Below are 22,143 nucleotides of genomic sequence, written 5' to 3'. Positions count from 1 at the left end.
GGTTTTAGCCCCACAAGTTTCGGATACGCAATAAGTACACATTTCATATATTTGTTTATGCTCTTAGCCCTTAAATTAGCAACCCTTAGTACTATTGTTTAACTTATCTTTATATTCGATCCATGGGGACCAAATCTCCGCAGAATAACTTGCTCTCATTATGATATATAGCCATTAGTTCTTCCATCTCTCTTAACATCTCCACTGCTCTTATCCAATCATTTACGTGTTTTGGGGTTTTCTTTAGTTCTTGCCATTTCTTTGGTATTAAGGGACTTTGCTGCTTGTAGCAAGTGGAAAGTGAGGAATCCTCTACCATTTTCGAATGTTCTAAGTGAATCATTTAGCAATATAACCGCATATCCTCTAATTTCTTTTTGGAGTAGTTATTTTATTTAATATTTTCTAGGACCTGAGTCCAGAAGATTTTAAGAACTGGGCTGACACCAATATGGATGTGGTGAACCCTTATCCCCGGTTACATCTCCAGCATAAGTTTGTTATGCTGTGGGTTCAATTTTATTAAGCTTATCTGGTGTATAGTGCACCCTAGTTATCACTTTTGTATATTGCTTCTCTTATTTTCATGCTCTTCTGTCATCTTTGTTCCCCAATATTTAAAAAATTTTTTCCATCATCCACTCTGGATATGATGTCAAAGCCCAGCTCTCTCTCCAGATTTACAAAAATGTGTAACTTTTATTACTATCTCTGTTTATTAATCATCGTGTACATTTTTGAATAGGGGTTTTTATCTAGTTCCCTCGGTCTCCTCTATTATTTTTTCCCACTATGTTAGGGTTCTATCCCACTCCTTATCTTTAATTTTGGTATTTGCATAAAGTACTATAGTGGTAGTATCCCCATAAGTCTTGGGTGTTCCCGCCATTCCTTTTGTATCGCTTCGCATGGTACCAACTTTTTTTCCTTTAACTAGGTCTTGTATTCTAGTTGGTTCTCTCCTCACATTTCTCCCATCCTTGAAAATGCTCCCTTTCCCACCCCTCGGGAAATTTGGATTACATGCATAATGGTTGTAGTACATAATAGGGTTGTTAGTTAGCTGAAATGCGATTTTGTTACTATGCCATATTTTTTTTTTTTTTAGGGTCGGCGCTTGATTAGGGGTGGCTGAAGAGAGTTCGTCGTTTATTGCCCACTTATCATTCCGCATAAATAATTTTGTAACGGATATTTGGACCATGCTGTTCCATCTCACACCAATCTTTTTCGCCTTTCTCGTAGTCCATTCCATATTCTTACTATGCACCGACAGAAATATAATACGGATCAGGGTAGTCCGCCTCGTCCTCACTTCCTCCTTGTTTCTGGCCATTTTTTTTTTTGTGTCTTATTAACTTATTCGCACATTCTTTCCTCCCCATATAAAATTAGTGATCAAATGCTCCTCAACGATTTTGAAGAAGCTTCGAGGTGGTCAATTGTAGAGTTTGGAAAAGATATAGTGCTTTAGGCAACACTATCATTTTGATGGCTTGAATCTCCAAACCACAATATCGTAATATTTTTTCACTTATCAATTGCTTTTTAGCGTTTTTAGAAGTATACCATAGTTGTCCTGATAATATCTTTCTGGTCCGCCTTAAATTGACCCCCAATATTTAATATTAGCAATGCCGACCACTTAAAAAGGAAAAATTATTTTCAATTGAGTAACTTTATCTTTCAATATTAATATTTTAAAATCTCTGATTTTTGAATAATTAATTCCTAAAGTCGAAGCTTCTCGCAAATTGTCCAAAAAATTAATTCACATTGGTATTGGTTAACAATGGTTTTTGTTAATATATCATCAACAGATCATTGCGAATGCTGCAACTCTTATATTCTTTGTCTCTTAATCTGGAGACCAGAAATATCTCTTTTCGAATGTGTGCTTAGTAACCTCCCATCACTAGGAGAAACAAAAGAGGTGATAAAGGGCAACCCTGTCGTGTACCATTATATATCTGCACCTCTGTGAAAGTATCCCATTTACTTTTATTTTAGCCGATGGTTTATCATATAATGCCATTATTCTATTTCTAATTGATCCAGAAATCCCTAAGTTTATCAAAGTTTTTTCTAGGAATACCAAGATATATCAAACGCTTTTTCTGCATCTGTCGTTAGCAAGCATAGTGGGGTTATGTGGTTTTTTTTGCGTAGTAAAATTGCCGAAATTGTTTTTTGTTATGTTGTCTTTTGCTTCCCTTTTAGGTACAAAACCTGCTTGATCTGGATGTATCAGAAAGGGTAAGTGTTGTTTTCATTCTCTTTCCTAATATTTGGGCATATAATTTCAAATCAATATTAATTAAGGATATAGGCCTGTAGCTTGTACAAAGCTGAGGGTCTTTATCCTGTTTGGGTATTATAGTTTATTAATGCTTCTTGAGCCTGTGGATAAAACTTATTCTTATCTGATATTGAATTAAAATATTTATATAGCAGAGGTGATAAATCTTCCTTAAAATGTTTTATTAAAGGAAGCAATATAACCGTCTGGTCCTGGACTTTTCCCCATTTGATAGGTTTTCTATACCTTCTTCTATTTCTTTTGTAGGAAAATGGTGATTCTAAATCTATAGCTTGTTCATGCGATAGGGGTTTTAAATTAGCTTCTTAATAAATCTTTCTATTATTTCCAGATTTTTTTTAGTGGAGCTTTATTGTTTTGTATTTTATATAATGATTGATAATATTCCTCAAATGCTGCTACTATTCCCTTAGTATCATAGTGGATTATATTTTTAGCATTTTTTTAATGGCTATAATATTGTTTTGAGATTGTGATGTTTTTTAAGGTTCTCGCAAAATATTTATGCATTTATCTCCAAATTCATACAAGTTTTGTTTTGTTCTCAAAATAAGCTTTTTCACTTTCCTGATTTGTTTATGACTTCAACTGTGCTCTTTTTTCTCTAAGATTTTAAAAATGTTTTAATTGCTAGAGATTCTTTATGGGCTTGTTCCAATTGGGTTATTTCCCTTTATTACATTTCTAATCTCTTCTTCCCTTTTTTTTTTCAGATTTGCTCCCAATGATATCAAGTGGCCTCTCAATACACATTTAAGAGTTTCCCATAAAGTCGCTGGGGTGATATCTTCCGTATTGTTATTTTCTACAATTTGATTTATCCAATATCCAATTCTGGAATAAACTTGGTATTTTTTTTGAGAAGTGTGTGTAGTCCTTTTTTTTGGGTTAATAATCCTCATATATCTTCTACTAAATGTAAATCAGCTAATACTTTTTTTACCCTTTTCAAATTTTATATGAAATGTTAGTTTTTTCCCGTAGAAGAGTCGGACAAAGGGATTTAGCATTATATTAAAATCGCCCCCCAATATAATTAGTCCTTCCCCAAAATTTTCCAGCTCTCGTGAACATTCTGTATGAAATGTACTTGTTTACTATTTGGGGCATATATATTGCAATCGTACATATCTGAGTTGCTAATTTACCCTTAACTAAGACAAACCTTCCCTTCCGTATCTACTTTACAGTCTATTAATTGGAATGGTAGATCTTTATGGATTAATGTCATTACACCAGTTGCTTTCTTTACCGGGTTGTTACTCATGTATATGTGGTGGGGGAAATTTTTTAACTTTAATTGTGGCATATGGTTCTGTTTGAAGTGGGTTTTCCTGAAGCATAACTATTTTAACTTATATTTCTTACATTCAAAGAGAACCTTTGCTCCTTTAATTGTTCATTAATCCCATTAACATTGAGAGATAAAATTTTACATTCCATATTAGCCCGCTTCAGTCATAGCATGTGTCTGAAAATTAGCCCTGTTTTGGCCTTATCCCTCTGATTATCTATATAGATTGATATACCTTGGTTGTTAATAACTTATATACTTTGTGGTTTACCCGAAAAAAATAAACAAGAAAAAAAAGGGGAAACAACACAGTAAACAGAAGAAAAAACGAAAAAACTAATAATGCACACCACCTCAACCCTGACCACAAACATGACAACAATATTTACGCCGCGTCATCATCATGGGTATCCTCTCCCCATGACTGACCGTTAGACCTGCGGCTCTTGTGGTGTTACCACTATTTTGGATGGTTGTAGCCACCCGAACAGCATGTGATGGCGTGGTGGCACAGCCTCTTGTGCCTCTCCCACCTCCTCCCGCGAGCCCTGCCTCCGGATTTGGGCTTTTTGGCTGGTTTGTAATTTGGCCAGCCAAAGTTTTTTTTCTTGCCCTAATGTGCCAAGCCTGCGTTTCCAGTGCATGTTGGGTAATGTCGTTTTTGTTTAACATTTGCAAATTTGCAAAATTAAGTTTAATATAAGACTACAATACCCAGCATGCAATAGGACTGACTTATGTAGAGTTGGGTGTTACCATATTTTGGGCTCTGTACCCCGTCTCCCATCACTCTTAAGCATTCTTGCGTTTTCCAGTGAATTTCTCAATTTTCGACAATTTTAGGACAAAAATCTGCTGGCCACCAAAATGTCTAGAGGTTGACCGGTTTTACCAATATTTATTTTATATGTATTAGGGTCTTATGGGCCCTATACCTCCTGGGCCCCCTCTGTAGTTAGGCCATTGGTGATGGGTGAAGCTGTCCTATTTTGCTTCATGGGAAAATTTGTTAAACAATTTTAAAAAGGCGTATTTTTCACATTCATTGAATTTTCTTCACTGCACATATTGTGCTATTTTTTGGGCTATTTTAGAAGTGTCTGTTGGCTAGTTTTGGACTGCTTTTGTAACTGACTTGGCTGGTTTTGAAAATTAGACCTGGTAACCCTGGCACACAGACACTGGCTCTGTGCCTGCTCCACTACAGGGAGCTGCTGCAAAAGTGCAAGGATTCTGCACTACCTCCCTAGACTATAATAAAGAAAAAGCAAAGGCCAATTGAAAAGGTGTTTAGAAATAGCCATTCAATAACATACTGAAAGTCGACTTAGAGGTAAACCACCCTGTAATGATCAATTGAGCAGGCAATCAACTATATGGGTTTTCACAAGTGCCTGCTTAATGTGGTTATTATTCCCCAAATGTCTGGAGCATGTGCAGCTGGACACCTCCTCATGCTTATTAAGCTACTGACTTTTTGCCCAGCATAATATCCCTTCTTGTCCTAGCTACTCAATCACTGATTGGCCGATAAAACACATACATGGGCCTATACAATTATGAACAGGGCAGTTATCAACTTAAAATAGGGCAGACGTGGGTTCCAGTGCTATTCTTTGAGGTTTGCATCATGGCCGGTAGTTAAAAGGTTAATCTTACAAACCCACCTCTGCGCAGCACAACACTTATTATGTAGAGATATATAGCACAAGATATTTCTGCCTCCTGATTTATGGCTCAGTAAATACATAATGGAAGGTGTGGATGGCAACAGCACAGGCTTTTGAAGTAAGAGCAGTCCAGTGGTCAAGGAAGCACAACATTTTGGTAATGTCAGTGCAATTTCATTTTTCAGAAGAGTGATGTGAGAATGTTGTGTAATTCTTTAGAAACCACCAAAACAACAACTCAAGAAAATATGTTTTCCCCAACGACATAAGGAAAATAGCGCCCATGTCAAATAGCCTTCTGAGACTGGATCTGTTGCTTTTGTTTCTATACAGGTATTGGTTCTACTAAGCAAAAGCTTTAAAGTGGTGGTTCACCTTTGAGTTTACTTTAGCATGTTATAGAATGGCAATCCCTAAGCAACTTTTCAATTGATCTTCTTTGTTTCTTTTTTTTTTTTTTTTATAGTTTTTAATTATTTACTTCTGACTCTTTTCCAGCTTTCAATGGCACTGACCCCATCTAAAAATATGAATGTTCTGTAAGGCTACAAACGTATTGTTATTGCTACTTTTTATTGCTCGTCTTCTATAGTGGCATCTCCAATTCAAATTCCAGTCTCTTATTCAAATCAATGCATGGTTGCTAGGGTGATTTGGACCCTAGCAACCAAGATTGCTTGAAATTGCAAACTGGAGAGCTTCTGAATAAAAAGCTAAATAACATAAAACTATAAATGATAAAAAATGAAAGCCAATTACAAATTGTCTCAGAATATCACACTCTACATAATTCGGAGGTGAACAATCCCCTGAAGGTGGTCGTACATTTGGTCAGCCAAACAACTGGAGAACAAGCTGGTGAAGAGAATCCTTTCCGGTTTACCAATGGAAATTTCCATCAAGGATTGCAGGATTACGCCCCCCCATATGCTGTAAATTGTTGGGCAGAATAGTCGAATCTGTCCAAATCGGGACATGAGTTTTACCAAATCTTCTGGAAAGCAAGGACCTGAACTTTCCTCACCAACGAAGCACCAACTGGGTTTGGCAGTGCTGTTTTTCATTAGGGGCACTCTGTGCCTATGCACCAGACGCAAGTACAGGTATAGGATCATTATTAGGAAACCCAGTAATCCAGAAAGCGCCAAATTATGGAATGCACACTCCCATAGACTGCATTCTAATCAAATAATTCAGATTTTTAAAAATGTAATTTATTTTCTCTGTAATAATAAAAGCAGTAACCTTGTATTTTTGAGATGCCAACTCAGATATAATTGATATCCCTTATCGGAGAGGCAAAAACAATCCTATGAGTTTATTCATGTTTAAATAAATTTTAAGGTCGATTAATGTATGGATATCCAAATTATGGAAAGATCTCCTTAAGGGCATTTGTACATAACTACTTCTTGTGGTTTTCAGAGCTATATGTTCCTATATCACTTCTCTGTCAGTGGAGCCAGAACCTAGGGTGGCCAGAAGATGTATGTGCCTAGGGTGCACCAGTTTGGGGGAGGGGGTCTTGGGACCCTGGCACATACCTTTCATGCTTCCCAACTCCCCGGTGGGCGGGGCCTGCTGTGGGGCACATTTAGCAATCACAGAAAAACTAATGTCTTACATATTTTTCTCGTCATGACTAGGGATTACTACAAGCTTAACTTACATTTTTTCTATTTATAGTCTGCATATTTACCCTCTAATAACTTTCTTTTCTCCACTTTACAAATTTTCCTCCTCTCACTTTTTTTAATATTATTTGGTTTGCGACATAAATAATATTTTATATAACATACATAAACACCTTGGCTTCTTTAAATAGGCTCTGCTTAGTAGCATTAATTAAATTTTCCTGTCTTATCACCGTCTCATTGGGCTTTGTGATTTAAAAAGTGGACCTGTCCCCAGTACAAATAAAAAACTGCAATAATGAAAGTCCTTTCCAAATTAAATATGGAACCCCCAAAAATTTTTCATTAAACATCCATACCTGTTCTAAAGGTGTTTAAATATCTAAACTGTCATCAAATATACCTGCCCCTCCTCTAGCCCGTGGCATAGAGGAGGGGGCAGTCAAATTACTTTCACTTTCCATTCGTCACTTCCTAGATGTCACTGCTCTCCTCACATTCCCTTCCCTCCTCAGGGCCTATAATTGTGTAGGGCACTGCACATGGACATCAGTCCCCCATGTCTGGTGCATACACAAGATTTTGGGGTGATGCACAATTTCCCTTAATACCTTCGTGTCCACTAAAATGGGCTGCTTGCCTGCTTGCTGTGATTGTATAATTCCAACCAACAGAAGGAAACAAAATTTAAATAATAAATACAGTGTAGTAAGTTTAATTTTGCTCAACTAACATGATAGAAAAGAATTTGAACTTATTTCTTGGTGACAGGTCCCTTTAAAATAATGGCGCTCATTTTACGTCTAATTATTCTCTTCAAATGAAGCTCCAACATTCTGTTAATGTGATAGCTTTTTTCACTTTTTTAAATGTGGCTATTAATATGTTCATTTCAACAAGAATGTTTTTGTTCACGTATTTTTTTATAATATATTTAAAGGGATTCTGTCACAATTTTTAATGGTGTAGTTTTTATTTCTAAATTACACTGTCAAATAGTCACAGTACTATATAAAATATTATTCTTGAATCAACAAGTGTATTTTTTACTAGATGTAATATTGGTGTGTTAGGCAGCCATCTCAGTGCATTGTGTCTGATCTTGTGCTTTCAGAAAAGAGCCAGCACTTCACAGTGGAACTGCTTTCAGGCAGGCCATTGTTTCTCCTACTCAATGTAACAAGAAGGGAGTCGCTATGGGACTTGGATTTTTACTACTGAGTTCTGTTCTTAGATCTACCAGGCAGCTGTTATCTGGTGTCAGGGAACTGCCATCTGGTTACCTTCCCATTGTTCTCTTTGTTAGGTTGCTGTGGGGGAAAGGAAGGGGGTGATATCACTCCAACCTGCAGTACAGCAGTAAAGAGTGATTGAAGTTTTTATCAGAGCTCAAGTCACATGACTGAGGGCACCTGGGAAACTGACGTCTAGCCCCATGTCAAATTTCAAAATTAAATATAAAAAAAAAATCTGTTTGGATTTCAGTGCAGAATTCTGCTGCAGGTGAAGTTGAAGTAAAAAGATTATGGGGGGGGGGAAGAAAGCCACACAACCAGCTCAAGTAGAGAAGGACTTGGGGTACAAAATCAAGGTAGAATAAAGTTTAATGATAACACTCTTTGTTTCTGAGAAAGAAAACCTTACCAATCCCATGAAGCCAAAGTAGGCTCTTTCCTGTTTCAAAGTCCGTACAGAATGATGTTGATGAGATAGATGGAAGTGGAAGAGCTGGATGGGACTGCACAGAACCCTAAACTCAACCCAACTGAATACCCATGGGATGGAAATACCAGTTCTGAACCAGGACTTGGTGCCCAACCTCACTAGTGCTCTTGTGGCTGAACAGAAACCTACTAAAAACCTGTTCTACCATCTAATATAAAGCCATTTTTCTACAGAAGAGTAGAGGTTACTGACATGTTGGAGAGCACAGTGTCCATGTAAGTGGCTCATTTACATACTAGTGCCCGTCTTACCCCCTTCAGTGATATCAGGGATGGGGTGGGTCAGGTGTAAGGAACTAGTGTTTAATGTTCAGTAATTTAATTCTATTTTGATCGTGTCCATGAAACTGTCATTTCTTCGGGCAGTAGATGTTCTAGATGGCTGAGAACCAGCAAGATCTATACATTTTACAGAGATATAATTATTAATGAGAAAAAAAATTAACATCAACATATTGGTCTCTATAGTGCTTTACCCTGGGAGAACTGTGGTGATCAAAATGCCCTTGTTGCGTCACTTTTATTTCAAAGGAAAAACACTGACTATGACAATTAATGATGTCAAGTGGATCCCTGTCTAACACTAGGGGGCATATTTATCAAGGGTCGAATTTCGAATTGAAAAAACTTCGAAATTCGAATTCAAAAAGACCAACCGAAATTAAGTCAAAGTTTTTATGGGTCGAATAGGTCAGTTTTTGCTCGAATAGGTCCGAATTCAGCTGAATTCGAATCGAAGGAATAGCGCATTCGATCAAATTCGATACAAAGTTTTCCCTAATAAAAACTTTGATTTGTCAAAGTCCACCAATTGACTCCAAATAGGTTCTAGGAGGTCCCCCATAGGCTAAAACGGCAATTTGCCAGGCTTTAGATGGCGACTGGTCGAAGTCGAAGAGACAGTACATGATAGATATCGATATTCAAATTTTTTTGAACAAAAAATAGCTTGAAATTCGCCTTGGCTTTTGATAAATCTGCCCTGGCTTTTGATAAATCTGCCCCTACGAGCTTGTCTATTCCAATGAAAGAAAGGTAGTTAGCTACTGGCAAGGCCTGTTTCTGCCCAACAATATCCAGTCCATCATCACCTCTAAAGGTCAGTGGAACAGTTAAAATAAGCAATATACAGCCAGAGCTCTACTTATCCTTTAGCACATATTGTGACTTTTTTTGTTAAAATGGATTAACTGGGTGCATTTGTCTCATGGGAGCATTGTTTGCAAAACAGGCAGGAAGTAAAGGTTTATTGATTGTATGAGTGTTATTTCAGCCGTAGGAAGAGTCTATTGTATTCACTCATTCAGCATTCCATCCGTCAATGTGTTCATACAAACAGCCCCGCCCACTTTCATGACATCATTCAGCATGAATGTATCTCACCCTATAGCCTACTCCATCTGAGCAAGACACATTAAGAACTGAGGAATGCCCCATCATAACACACGTGTTTGTTGCTGTCATCAGCTTGTAGATGCCCCATAACACGTAAAGGGCAGAAAAACAAAATTCTGAGTATTGTCTTGGCAAGTCTGGATTGATGGGAAACTGCACCTTGTTTATTATTCATAGATTTTGCTTAAAATAGAAAACTAAGACCAGTCTCACAACTTATTCTTATAAAGGGATTTACAAGTCTGCCAGTGAGGTGCAGCCCTCCAGAGGTTTTACTGTATACGGCTCCTCCTCTGTACAAGGGCTTCTTTATATGACATCATAATATTAAGGAGCAATTTTTGTTTGAAAAGTTTTGTAATAGATACGTTTGCCACTATATATGGAAACAGCACTGATTTAAAAGGGTAAAATGAAAACAGCTTCACAGAGGAACCGTTTTTGGTTTCTGGGAGCAGTGCCCCCAGTAGAGAGTTTAAAAGAAGCAGAAAAGGCAAATAATAAAAATAAACCTATAAAGAATAAAGAACATTCTTTAACATCATAAAAGTTAACCTAAAGGTGCACTACTCCATTCAAGCAAAAGACACTGTTCCAGTGCATATGAGTTCTGCTACTTACTGGATGAATGGGGTTTAGCTTCATCATTGATGTAGAAAGTCAAATGGGAGCACTCCCCCTCTCTCACCTGTAATTCAGCAAACCTGTGTGCTTGCACGCAGCATGCCCCCGGTTCAGGCCAATATCATATGGAAACAGAACAGAAGTTGCGGAGCATATCGGTAGCTGAATCATAAAATCTTCATTTATTGAAAATGATTAAAAGCATAAATATCATAGCAGTGACTTGTACCCCTACGATTGACGCGTTTTGCGGCGTCTCGCCACTTCCTCAGAAGCTTAGGGGTACAAGTCACTGCTATGATATTTATGCTTTTAATCATTTTCAATAAATGAAGATTTTATGATTCAGCTACCGACATGCTCCGCAACTTCTGTTCTGTTTAGCTTCATCATGCACAAATATACACACAACTATACACACAACTACACACACAACTACACGCACAACTACGCACACAACTACAAGCAATAAAATCATACAATTTTATTTCTTATGGTTCTGCTCATGAAAATGCCTAAATTCATACAAGCAGCGTGCCACTATGCATCAACTTTATTGTACTGTACGGATGGGCGAAATTTTTGGCCTTGTTTCACCGAAAAAATTACGCCCATAGACTTGTATGGCGGCGTGCGTCAAAAAAGAAATTTATCTAAACGAAACTGGTCAAATTCGCCGGGGGATCTGCAACCTTGGCTCTCCAGCTGTTAAGGAACTACAAGTCCCACAATGCAATTAAGGAGTCTAATGAAGGAGTCTAAAGGCAAATGCATTGTGGGACTTGTAGTTCCTTAACAGCTGGAGAGCCAAGGTTGCAGATCCCTAGGCCTGCCAGAATATAATTTGCGCAGGTTTAAGGCACATCTATGGATACTTGGTGCCCCTTCGAGCACTTACATCCCAATTTATATGTGATTAACCATGCACACTGTAGCTATAATAAGTATTACTGATAATGTACATTGTAGTTAAACTGAATATCAGTTAAAATGTACATTGTAGTTGAAAGGGGAACTCCACAAAAACATAACTTTAGCTTTTTGAACAAACATAATTTCAAGCAACTTTGCAATATACATCATTTAAAAAATATGCAGACTTTTCATGATTTCATGACTACTTTGCTGAGCTGGTTGAATACTATTACTTTGTATGAAGAGCCATCTGTCCTTAGCCTGCATCCTCCAAACCCCACAATTCCCTGCACACGTGATTTCAATAAGAAAAGGAACATCACAGTGCAATGCATTGTGGGTTATGTAGTTCCTCCATGCCGCCTGTAAGCTGGGGAGAAGTTGTTACAATTTGTAACATTAGTGTTTTAGTCCCTCTTCCCTGCCAGGATTTCAAATGATGCAGAAAGAGAAATATTGTTAAACAGCTGGATTTCAGCATAGAAAATGGCATTTGTGCCATTGGTAACTGTGATGGGTATAATATGGGTTTCTGTGTTATGTGGGCCTTTTTATCAAATTTTGGTTTGGAAGCCGGAGTTCCCCTTTAAACTGAATATTACTTTTACTGTACATTGTAGTTAAACTGAATATTACCATTAAAGGGCATGTAAAGGCAAAAAATAAAATCCCATTTTTACTTTTTTTAATGAAAAAGAAACCTATCTCCAATAAACTTCAATTAAAAAATGTATACCGTTTTTATAAGAAATTCTCCCTTCATTTACTGCTGTGGATAGGAATTGTCAGACAGTCCCTAACTGCTGAGCAGGGAAACAATCATACTTATGAACAGCAGGGGGAGCCCCCACCTTACTTCCCAGCCATGCAGAACTCAAGCATCTTTGTTTATGACGATCCCCAGACCACACTGAGCATGTGCACAGTCTTAGTCTTGCAAAGATGTTTACCAAAGTTACAAGATGGTGACCCCCTGTAGCCAACTTCGAAAGCATAAATTATTTGTTTGATTAGGCTTGTGGTGCAGTAAGTTGATGTTTATATTTAGTATACAAAATACAGCATTTCTAGCCTCATTCCTCATTCTAATTTAGACTTTACATGCCCTTTAATGTACATTCTTGCTAAACTGAATATTACTTTTAGGGCCCATTTACTTAGCTTGAGTGAAGGAATAGAATTTTTTTTTTTTTTGGCTACTTCGAACATCGAATTGGCTACTTGACTACGACTTTGAATCGAACAATTCCAACTAAAAATCGTTTGACTATTCAACCATTCGATAGTCCAAGTACTGTCTCTTTAAAAAAAACTTCGACCCCCTACTTCGCCACCTAAAACCTACCGAAAAGCAATGTTAGCCTATGGGAAGGTCCCCATAGGCTTTTTAAATGTTTTTTTAGGTCGAAGAAAAATCGTTCGATCAATGGATTAAAATCCTTCTTTGCTGTACATTGTAGTTAAACTGAATATTATCATTAATGTACATTGAAGTTAAACTGAATATTACTTTTACTGTACATTGTAGTTAAACTGATTATCGTTAATGTACATTGTAGTTAGACTGTATATTTATTTACTGTACATTGTAGTTAAACTGAATATTACCAATAATGTACATTCTTTCTAAACTGAATATTACTTTTACTGTACATTGTAGTTAAACTGAACATTATAGTTAATTTACATTGTAGTTAAACCAAATATTATTTTTACTGTACATTGTAGTTAAACTGAATATTACTGTTAATGTACATCGTAGCTAAACTGAATTTTACTTTTACTGAACATTGTAGTTAAATTGAATATTACCGTTAATGTACATCGTAGCTAAACGGAATATAATTTTTCTGTACATTGTAGTTAAACTGAATATTACTGATAATGTGCACTGTAGCTAAACCGAATATCAGTTATAATATACAATATAGCTGAAATAAATGGTGATAATGTACATTGTAGTTTAACTACATATTATTGATAATATACATTGTAACTATCCTGGACTTTTTTCTTTATTGCCTGCCGTTCTTGAAAATGGCTTTTAGAATTCTTTAAACTAGAAGTAAGCAAGACAAAGAAAAACGACTCTCCTAAGTCTCCTGCAACTGCACATTCAATAAACATGTGTCAAAGTATTGTAAATATTAATCATAACTGCAAAAGCCACAGTATTATTTCCCTTATTAATGCTGTTCTGTGCTTTGAAGAACTGTAATACTGACACCTGGCGCATGTGTGATTTGCAGTTATACAGAAACTTTATGGATACCGCATCCATCAAACCCAACCCAAACACATGTACTGTAGCATAAACAGATTAGCACATGCTCCAGAGTTGCACACATCCCGGGGCTCAGTCTCTAGGGACCGTGTGTCATCTCTAAAGGTCAATATTATTATATGCCAACATTGTCATGAATTTTCGCAAGCGTTACTTCGGCAGTGCAAGCATTTTATAGCGAATTAAGCTTTTATTTCTGCCTAGGGAAACTTTGCTAGCATTCTTACGAATATGGGTATATTTATCAAGGGTAGAATTTCAAATTTGAAAAACTTCGAAATTTGAATTCAAAAAGACCACCCGAAATGAAGTCAAAGTTTTTTTTGGCCGAATAGGAAAATAATAAAAAAAGAAAAGTCGCCAGCATTTCTTTACAACTTTAATGCATTTCCGGCATACAGGATATGTCACTGTCCATTTTTTGGAACCCGCACCTGACCCATACCCGCAACCTGCAATCTGGCAAACCCGCTTGGACCCGCTACCCAACCCGCAAGTACCTTATCTGCAATCCGGACCCACTGACCATCAAGAATCAGGAAGTGTTGTCATTGTAAATTGGAAGTGACATCATCGGAAGTAGGCGTGATCAGAAAAAAGGAGTAAAAATCACCCTGCGACCAAAAACCTACAGAACTGCTGACTTGAGTCTATACCCGCACCTGGAACTTCTACCCGCAACCCGCAGGGTACTGCAGGTTTTTGCGGGCACCCGACCCGCTGCAGCGTCTGCCACTTCATTCTTTAGCGAAGGAAGATGAGGCAGAGCACACTCCTGAAGATTAGGTAGAGAGAACCCCTGGTGCCCAGTGTTAGGAGTCCGGCGACCTCCAATATAGCATCAAGTAGTGAACACACAAGGACCTTTATGCAGGGTTACCCCTTGCTGGTTTATTAGGTGCGGACGTGCAACGTTTCGGGGCGATTTCGGGATGCTTGATAAAGGGGCTCGCCCCGAAAACGTTGCACGTCCGCACCTAATAAACCAGCAAGGGGTAACCCTGCATAAAGGTCCTTGTGTGCCAGTGTGTTCACTACTTCATTCTTTAGTAAATCTGCCCCATGGAGTAGTCAAGAATGTCATTGTATGATGGGCGTGGCTTTCATAAATAATTCCAAATAATTAGAAGGTTGGGGTCTGTTTCCAAAACTTGTGTCTCGACAGCTTTTAGGAGTCAAGATTTTTATTTTTGCTTTGAAAAGAAAAGTGATTCAGGGAAAACAACAGGATTGCGGCAAAACCAGACCAAGAAAATGGATAAATCAGCCGGCAACTGTGTTGCTTTTCATTTTTAGCATTCAATGGCAGCAAACTCTAGAAAGAACCACATTCATCTCTAACAGATCTTCCAGGCTCACGTCCACAGAAGGTCATTACAAGAGGACATAAGGCTGTTTTTTTTTTCTCCAGCCAAAATGTTCACAGAAGCTTATTCAGTGCACCGACAGTAAAACAGGCCTTTTTTTTTTTTTTTACAAAATATAAGAAATTCTATGTATATTTTTATAACTTTAGATCTGAGGGTTACTGTCAGCAGAAGTTCTTTGGATTTTGCCTATTCACCTCCTTTGTGCCCTACAGCAAATACAATCGGTTCACAATAACAGCAGTCCGACATCACTAACATGATCAGTCACTGTTTTTGGTAGAAATTATATTTCCACATGGCAAATAATTTACTAGTAGAGTAATAGAAAACCAGTATATATAAAGAAAGCAGGACTGGCTCAGCATCACCCGGATGAGGGTTAATTGATGTATATATATATTAGGGATGCACCGAATCCACTATTTTGGATTTGGCCGAACCCCGAATCCTTCGCGAAAGATTCAGTCGTATACCGAACTAAATTCTGATTTGCATATGCAAATTAGGGGTGGGAAGGGGAAACAGTTTTTACTTCCTTTTTTTGTGACAAAAAGTCACGCAATTTCCCTCCCCGCCCCCTAATTTTCATATGCAAATTCGGATTGGTTTTCCGGATAAAGGATCTTTCTGTAATTTGGATCTTTATACCTTAAGTCTGCTAGAAAATCATGTAAACATTAAATAAACCCAATAGGCTGGTTTTGCTTCCAATAAGGATTAATTATAATTAGGATTAATTATATCTTAGTTTGGATCAAGTACAAGTTACTGTTTTCTTATTCTAGAGAAAATGGAAATTATTTGAAATAAATTTGGATTATTTCGATTGAACAGAGTCTATGGGAGATGACCTTTCTTTTATTTGAAGCTTTCTGGATAATGGATCCCATACCTATACTTCATACCATACACAGGTCTGCAGGTTGTATTCAGATATATTGAATTCATTCTACAGTATCCAATTAAAAGACAAAAGGGGAAGGGAGACTTAGGGTAGGGGCACACGGGCAGATTTGGGGAGATTTAGTCACCTGGGGACTAATCGCCTCTTCTGCGGGGCGACAATCTCCCGACCTGCCTTCCCCCTGCTATAATGAGAAAATATATATATATGGAACAAGCCTCTGGGCTTCCCACGGGGGCAGTTAAGTAATAACAGTTGATTATATTTGGCAAAAAAAACCCCAGCACAGATATAAATACACTGTTTGTGATTTATTAACCTTTTTGCTTTAGTTTTTTTTCTTTATAAACAGAATTATTTACATGGGAATTTAGCACATAAAACTGTCACTGGACATAAAAGAACAGTTTCTGTAATGAATTGTTTATCCCAACACCTCAGTTATCAATGTGACAGTTGCTCAGAATTGTACAACGATAAAACGTCCAAGGCCAGAAATGGCTTCATTTTAATTTCCCACTTGTATCGATCTTCCAGGCCCCGGTCAGATATCTCATTCGTATAAACAGGAGATCCCGTCCCATCTGCAACCAGCTCCAGAAAGGCACCAGCTTAGAGCCTGAATGTAAGAGAGAAACAAAATCTATAATATTGGGAAACACCAGGTTTAAGGGATTAACTATTCATCTCCCTCCTGTGAGCAGTGTCTGGTACATGGAAATACACACAAAGCAGTGAAGGTGTAAGAGAATGTATTGGTATTTATGGTGCTGCCTGAAATGCGCTGAGCTGCCATAGTCCTGCTAGGACTATGGATCACATCCTCCCTTTAAAAATGAAATAAAACAGGGTTATTCTGTTTGGAGGCACCAGCTATGGGGCAAATTTACTAATCTCCGAAAATTCACCAGCGACAGCTTCGCTCACAGCGCAACACAGGAAGTAGGAAGTAGTGTTCTGGCTATTATGTTAGACATCCAGGCACTCCAGCCTTTATACATTTAAACATTTTTTGTTTTGCACAGCCCATCTATTTACCCAGTTTTTATTTTCACACTAGACTGTTCCTTCAAATGTGCAGGGCCCTTGTTTGTTTTCAGACACACAGATTGGCATTGCTCTGTATATACCAGTATGTATTTTTTAGTTGACCCTTGTAATAAGGGCTATGGCACACGTAACATTTTTTTTTTAGCTACTCAGCATTTTAAGACAGAAAAGTACCAGTACCAGCTTTGTCACCAGTTTTTCATTAATGGACCAGTAACATCACATTTTTTTTAGTATACAACTAAAAAAAAACCAAAAGCACAAAGACAAAGTAAACTTTGAAATCGCTAAGTTTTTATTAAGAAATAACTTACCGAAACTCCGCTTGCGCTCCTCTTCAGAAAAGGCGAAAGGGCGACAATCCATCGTGCGGCACTCGATTTCTCTTCCCTGTCTATCTCCTATAAGGAAGGCAGAAATCGAGCGCCACATGATGATCGCCTTTACTGAAGAGGAGCGCAAGTGGATTTCGCTAAGTTATTTCTTAATAAAGACTTTGCGATTTCAAAGTTTCATTTGTCTTTTTATTTTCGTTGTATACTAACGAATTTTTTTAAAAAAAATTAAATCACCAGAGTTTTTCAGCTAGCGGAGATACCCCTGAAACTGTGGCAGCTGTCTAAGGCAAATATGCACCACCAATGCTTAGCATTAGTATCATCTACTCAACTTACCTTCAATTTCTGTCCAGTTTACTGCAACCTCTGCAACAGGAATACTGAGGCACTGAGCGATATACAGCAGCTCCACGTCAAACGCCCTGTACAGACATAGAAACACAGTGTCAACTACCACCTTCCTAAAGGCACAAACACCGATAGGATTTTGTGCAATGTTTCCCTAGTGGCTGAATATCAATCAGCATGGGCAGTAGGGATGCACCAAATCCAGGATTCGGCTGAATCCTTGTGTGTTGATGAACCAAATCCCAATTTGCATATGTAAATAGGTGCGGAAAAAGAAAATCACGTGACTTTTCGTCTTAAAACAAGGAAGTAAAACATTATTTTTCCACTTTTTCCATTCGCGCCTCTAATTTGCATATGCAAATTAGGATTAAGTTCGGTGTTCGGCCGAATCCCAAATATTGGATTCGGTGCATTCCTAATGGGCAGAGGCGTAACATTGGAGTAACACTGGAAATGCACACGCACACTATACTAAAAGTGAAAGATTTCTGCAGAACCTCATGAAATCCGTAACGGGTTAAGATGTGAACCAACCGCACCACAGAAAAAAATGTAAGAACTACAAAGGAGAACTAAACCTAAAAATGCCATATTTTATATACTGAACTTATTGCACCAGCCTAAAGTTTCAGCTTGTCAATAGCAGCAATGATCCAGGACTTCAAACTTGTCACAGGGGGTCACCATCTTGGAAAGTGTCTGTGACACTCACATGCTCAGTGGGCTCTGAGCAGCTGTTGAGAAACTAGGGGTTGTCACTAATTATCCAGCAGAAAATGAGGTTGGCCTGTAATATAAGCTGATGCTACAGGGCTGATTATTAATTTCTGATGCTAATTGCACTGGTTTCTGTGATGCCATGTAGTAATTATCTGTATTAATTACTAATCAGCCTTATATTGTGACACAGAGCATGTGCAGTGAATCAGCAGAAAAGAAGATGGCGAGCTACTGGGGCATCTTTGGAGGCACAGATCTGCCCTACTAAAGCGCTCTGGCTGCCTTGGGCTGGTACAGAAGTTCAAAAAATAATGCGCAACATTTCTAGTTACTTCTTTGGTAAAGCTTTAGTTCTCCTTTAAGGGTCACGTTTAATGTATAGTGCCATGCAGAACTATCCAGACCCCTGACCCATTCTCTCACAACAAAATATTTTTCTCTGGGATTTTTTATTTCAAAGCACTGAATGTCAATTTTAGTGTTAACATAATATGCCTTTATGTTGGAAAAAAATGTCCTCCTGGATAATTGTCCGGCTTATGCTTCACTTTTCATAGTCTCCCAAAGCTCATTCCTTTTTGCAACTCTGCTTCTGAAAATGCAGTTTTGGGTTAACGTGTAAACTGTTATAAGAATGAATCATTACAATTGGATATAAAGCCCTATCTTACTTTCAATCAAAAAAGAGAAGACTAGAAGCTCCATGAAGAAGAAGCAGCAGCACCAGTGCCATTTTTGGGCAGCAAGAAACCCACTCGGGCCCCCCTAGATTTGCAAGGGAAAGAAGACACACAGCAGACGGCAGGGCTTAGTTACAAATCCCAAATCAACTGCAGGAGACAGAGACAAGGCTAATATTTAGAAAATGCTCTCAGTGAACAAATCCTGGTAAACTGGAATGTTAACAAACTTGTAGCAAAGATAAAAATAAATCTTTCTCCTACAGAGCCAGGGATGATCCAGGCCCCCTCCTGATTTAGCTGGGATTTGCCGACCGGGAGTTATTCTGCCAACTTCTACCACCTCAGTGTGTGCAAGTAAATGTATGAGATCTATTAACCGGAATGCTTGGAGCCCTAGCTGTTCCATATTCGGGATCCATCCGTAATTTCGAAGGTAGCAGTAACAATAGTTTTTAGCTTTACAGTAGGGATGCACCGAATCCACTATTTTGGATTCGGCCGAACCCACAAATCCTTCATGAAAGATTTGGCCCGAATACCGAACTGAATCCGGATCCTAATTTGCATATGCAAATTAGGGGTGGGAAGGGGAAAACATTTTTTACTTCCTTGTCTTGTGAGAAAAAGTCACGCAATTTCCCTCCCCGCCCCTAATTTACATATGCAAATTAGGATTCGGTTCGGTCGGGCAGAATGATTCTGCCCAATCCTGCTGAACAAGGCCGAATCCTGGATTCGGTGCATACCTACTTTACAGAACATTTATTTTTTAGGTGGAGTCACTGACTCTCCTTTGAAAGCTGGAAAGAGTCAGAAGAATGAAGCAAATAATTAAAAAATTATAGATAAGAAATAATGACGGCCAATTGACATGTTGCTTAGTATTGACCATTCTATAACATACTAAAAGTTAGCATAAAGGTGAACCACCCCTTTAATCGTTCATCCCCTTGATTAATAACGAAAGTCAGTGGGGGTCATTTATAAACACTGGGCAAATTTGCAGTTACCCATAGCAACCAGATGTTTGCATTCATTATTTTCCTTGCAGCTGGCTGAAAAAGCTATGGGCTACTGCCCAGGTGCAAATTTGGCCAGTCCCAGTGTATGCTTTAAAAACGGAAGAACTGTTGAGAAATAAAAACGTTTAATATGAATCACCTGCCATAATTCTTTTAAATCATTTCAGTTAAATATTATTAATTATTATGGCCACAATCCAGATATAAAAAGAGATAACACACACTTCCCCATATATAATAAACTCCTCCTTATCTGTAAGGCTGAGATATCAACTACAGAGGAGGGAGGTATATGTTTATACAGAGCTCATTATTTAACCCTTTGTGTCCCCGTATATTACATGGAACTGTACCAGTTTATTTGTATATAAGGACTACTATGTGAATAAGTGAGAACTAACCAACGGTCGACGTGAAGAGCAGAGAAAGTTTGTGCTGCCGCTTCCCTCGTCAGCAGTTTGAATCCACACTGAGTGTCTCTTACACGTCTCACACATAGGAACCACACGAGGAAGTGGAAGCCATACATGAGGAATGTCCTGAACACGGATCTCTGAGGATAAAGCGTCAGCACAAAAGACAATATCAGTTTATGAAAGAAACTCAGTTTCTATTCTCAGGTTTTAAAACTTTCAGATACGATTCGTTAACAAGCACAGGCTGGGGCTGAACAAACACGTGAGCTACTGGAGGCCCACGAATTTATATAAGTTTTACGCAGCATTTTACATGGTTTTATGCAACACAATGGATCCCTGCCCCATATAAATCATAGTCTAGTGCTTGAGGCACAGGTAGATAAAGTCAAGCCAAGGCCACAAGCAATTTCTAGGAATCAAGTGCTGAGTAAGTTGGCACTTAAAGGGGAACTATCACAAAAATGAAATATAAGATTCCTCATACTGAAATAAGAAACTTTGTAAATATGATCAATTAAACATTCTGCATTGTTTCTGAAATAATCAAGTGTATCTTCACTATTCCTCTCTTATCACCTGTTTCTCTTCATTCTCTCTTGATGCAGCAGTTAGGTGTCAGATATTAATTGACAGTTAGATCCAATATATCTTATAGGGGGGCTACTTTCCTAACAGATGAATTAGAGCTCACTTATATAACTGATTCCAGTACAAATAAAATCTAACATAATAACTGCCTTTTGCACAAATCCTGCATGTAGAGAGACATGATGTCTGGTGAGTGAGCTCTAATACATCTTCTAGGCAAAAGGAGTTCCCCCTATAAGATATATTGGATCTAACTGTCCATGAATATCTGACACCCAACTGCTGCATGAAGAGAGAATGAAGAGAAACAGATGCTGAGAGAGGAATAGTGAAGATAAACAGTTTAACAGTTTAATTGATTGTTTTTAGAAAGTTTCTTATTTCAGTGTGCTGAAGCTTATATTAAATTCTCATTTTCGCTACAGTTCCCCTTTAACCAATTAAGCCCTCCCCTTCTTAAATGTATATAGAGAATCGAAAATGAACTAATTCTGAGAGCCTTCAAGGGCCTAGTTGGAGGCTTTATTTTCATTTTATAAAATGTAATTGCAACAAGCATCATGCACTATATTTGATCACCTGTCCACTTCCTGCATTCATAACAAATACTATAAAGTATATTAACAGTCAAAGGATAGGGAAAGGTTAGTTTAGTGTATACTTAATAACATAATGCAATAAGAAGTCCACCGGGTGAAAGGGACTCTTTTTATCGGATGCATTCAATAATGTGTGGCCCATCCCAAAAGCCTTGTGCCTGGTCAATGTTAGACAATACATACAAGTTCTAGCCGGATTCTCAGCCATTGGTTTAGCAAATAACTCTCTGGCCACACAC

The 22,143-nt window shown here is 38.0% G+C and overlaps 1 protein-coding gene across 2 annotated transcripts in view; it reads right to left on the bottom strand.

The window, feature by feature from the left end:
• Window positions 1–22,143, bottom strand: part of alg5.S (ALG5, dolichyl-phosphate beta-glucosyltransferase S homeolog) — a 55,292-nt gene that overhangs the window by 19,321 nt on the left and 13,828 nt on the right. The window contains exons 8-10 of one of the 2 annotated variants that reach the window (XM_041582977.1): window positions 20,700–20,851; window positions 17,859–17,944; window positions 16,427–16,753 (exon numbers count right to left, since the gene is read on the bottom strand). In XM_041582977.1, the coding sequence (XP_041438911.1) occupies window positions 16,638–16,753; window positions 17,859–17,944; window positions 20,700–20,851 (354 nt within the window). In that variant the 3' untranslated portion in view covers window positions 16,427–16,637. 2 annotated transcript variants of the gene reach the window in all.

Source organism: Xenopus laevis, chromosome 2S (assembly GCF_017654675.1).
Source record: "Xenopus laevis strain J_2021 chromosome 2S, Xenopus_laevis_v10.1, whole genome shotgun sequence".
Taxonomy (NCBI): domain Eukaryota; kingdom Metazoa; phylum Chordata; class Amphibia; order Anura; family Pipidae; genus Xenopus; species Xenopus laevis.
Note: the sequence above shows the minus strand (reverse complement) of the source record. Positions and strands in the feature narration are given on the sequence as shown.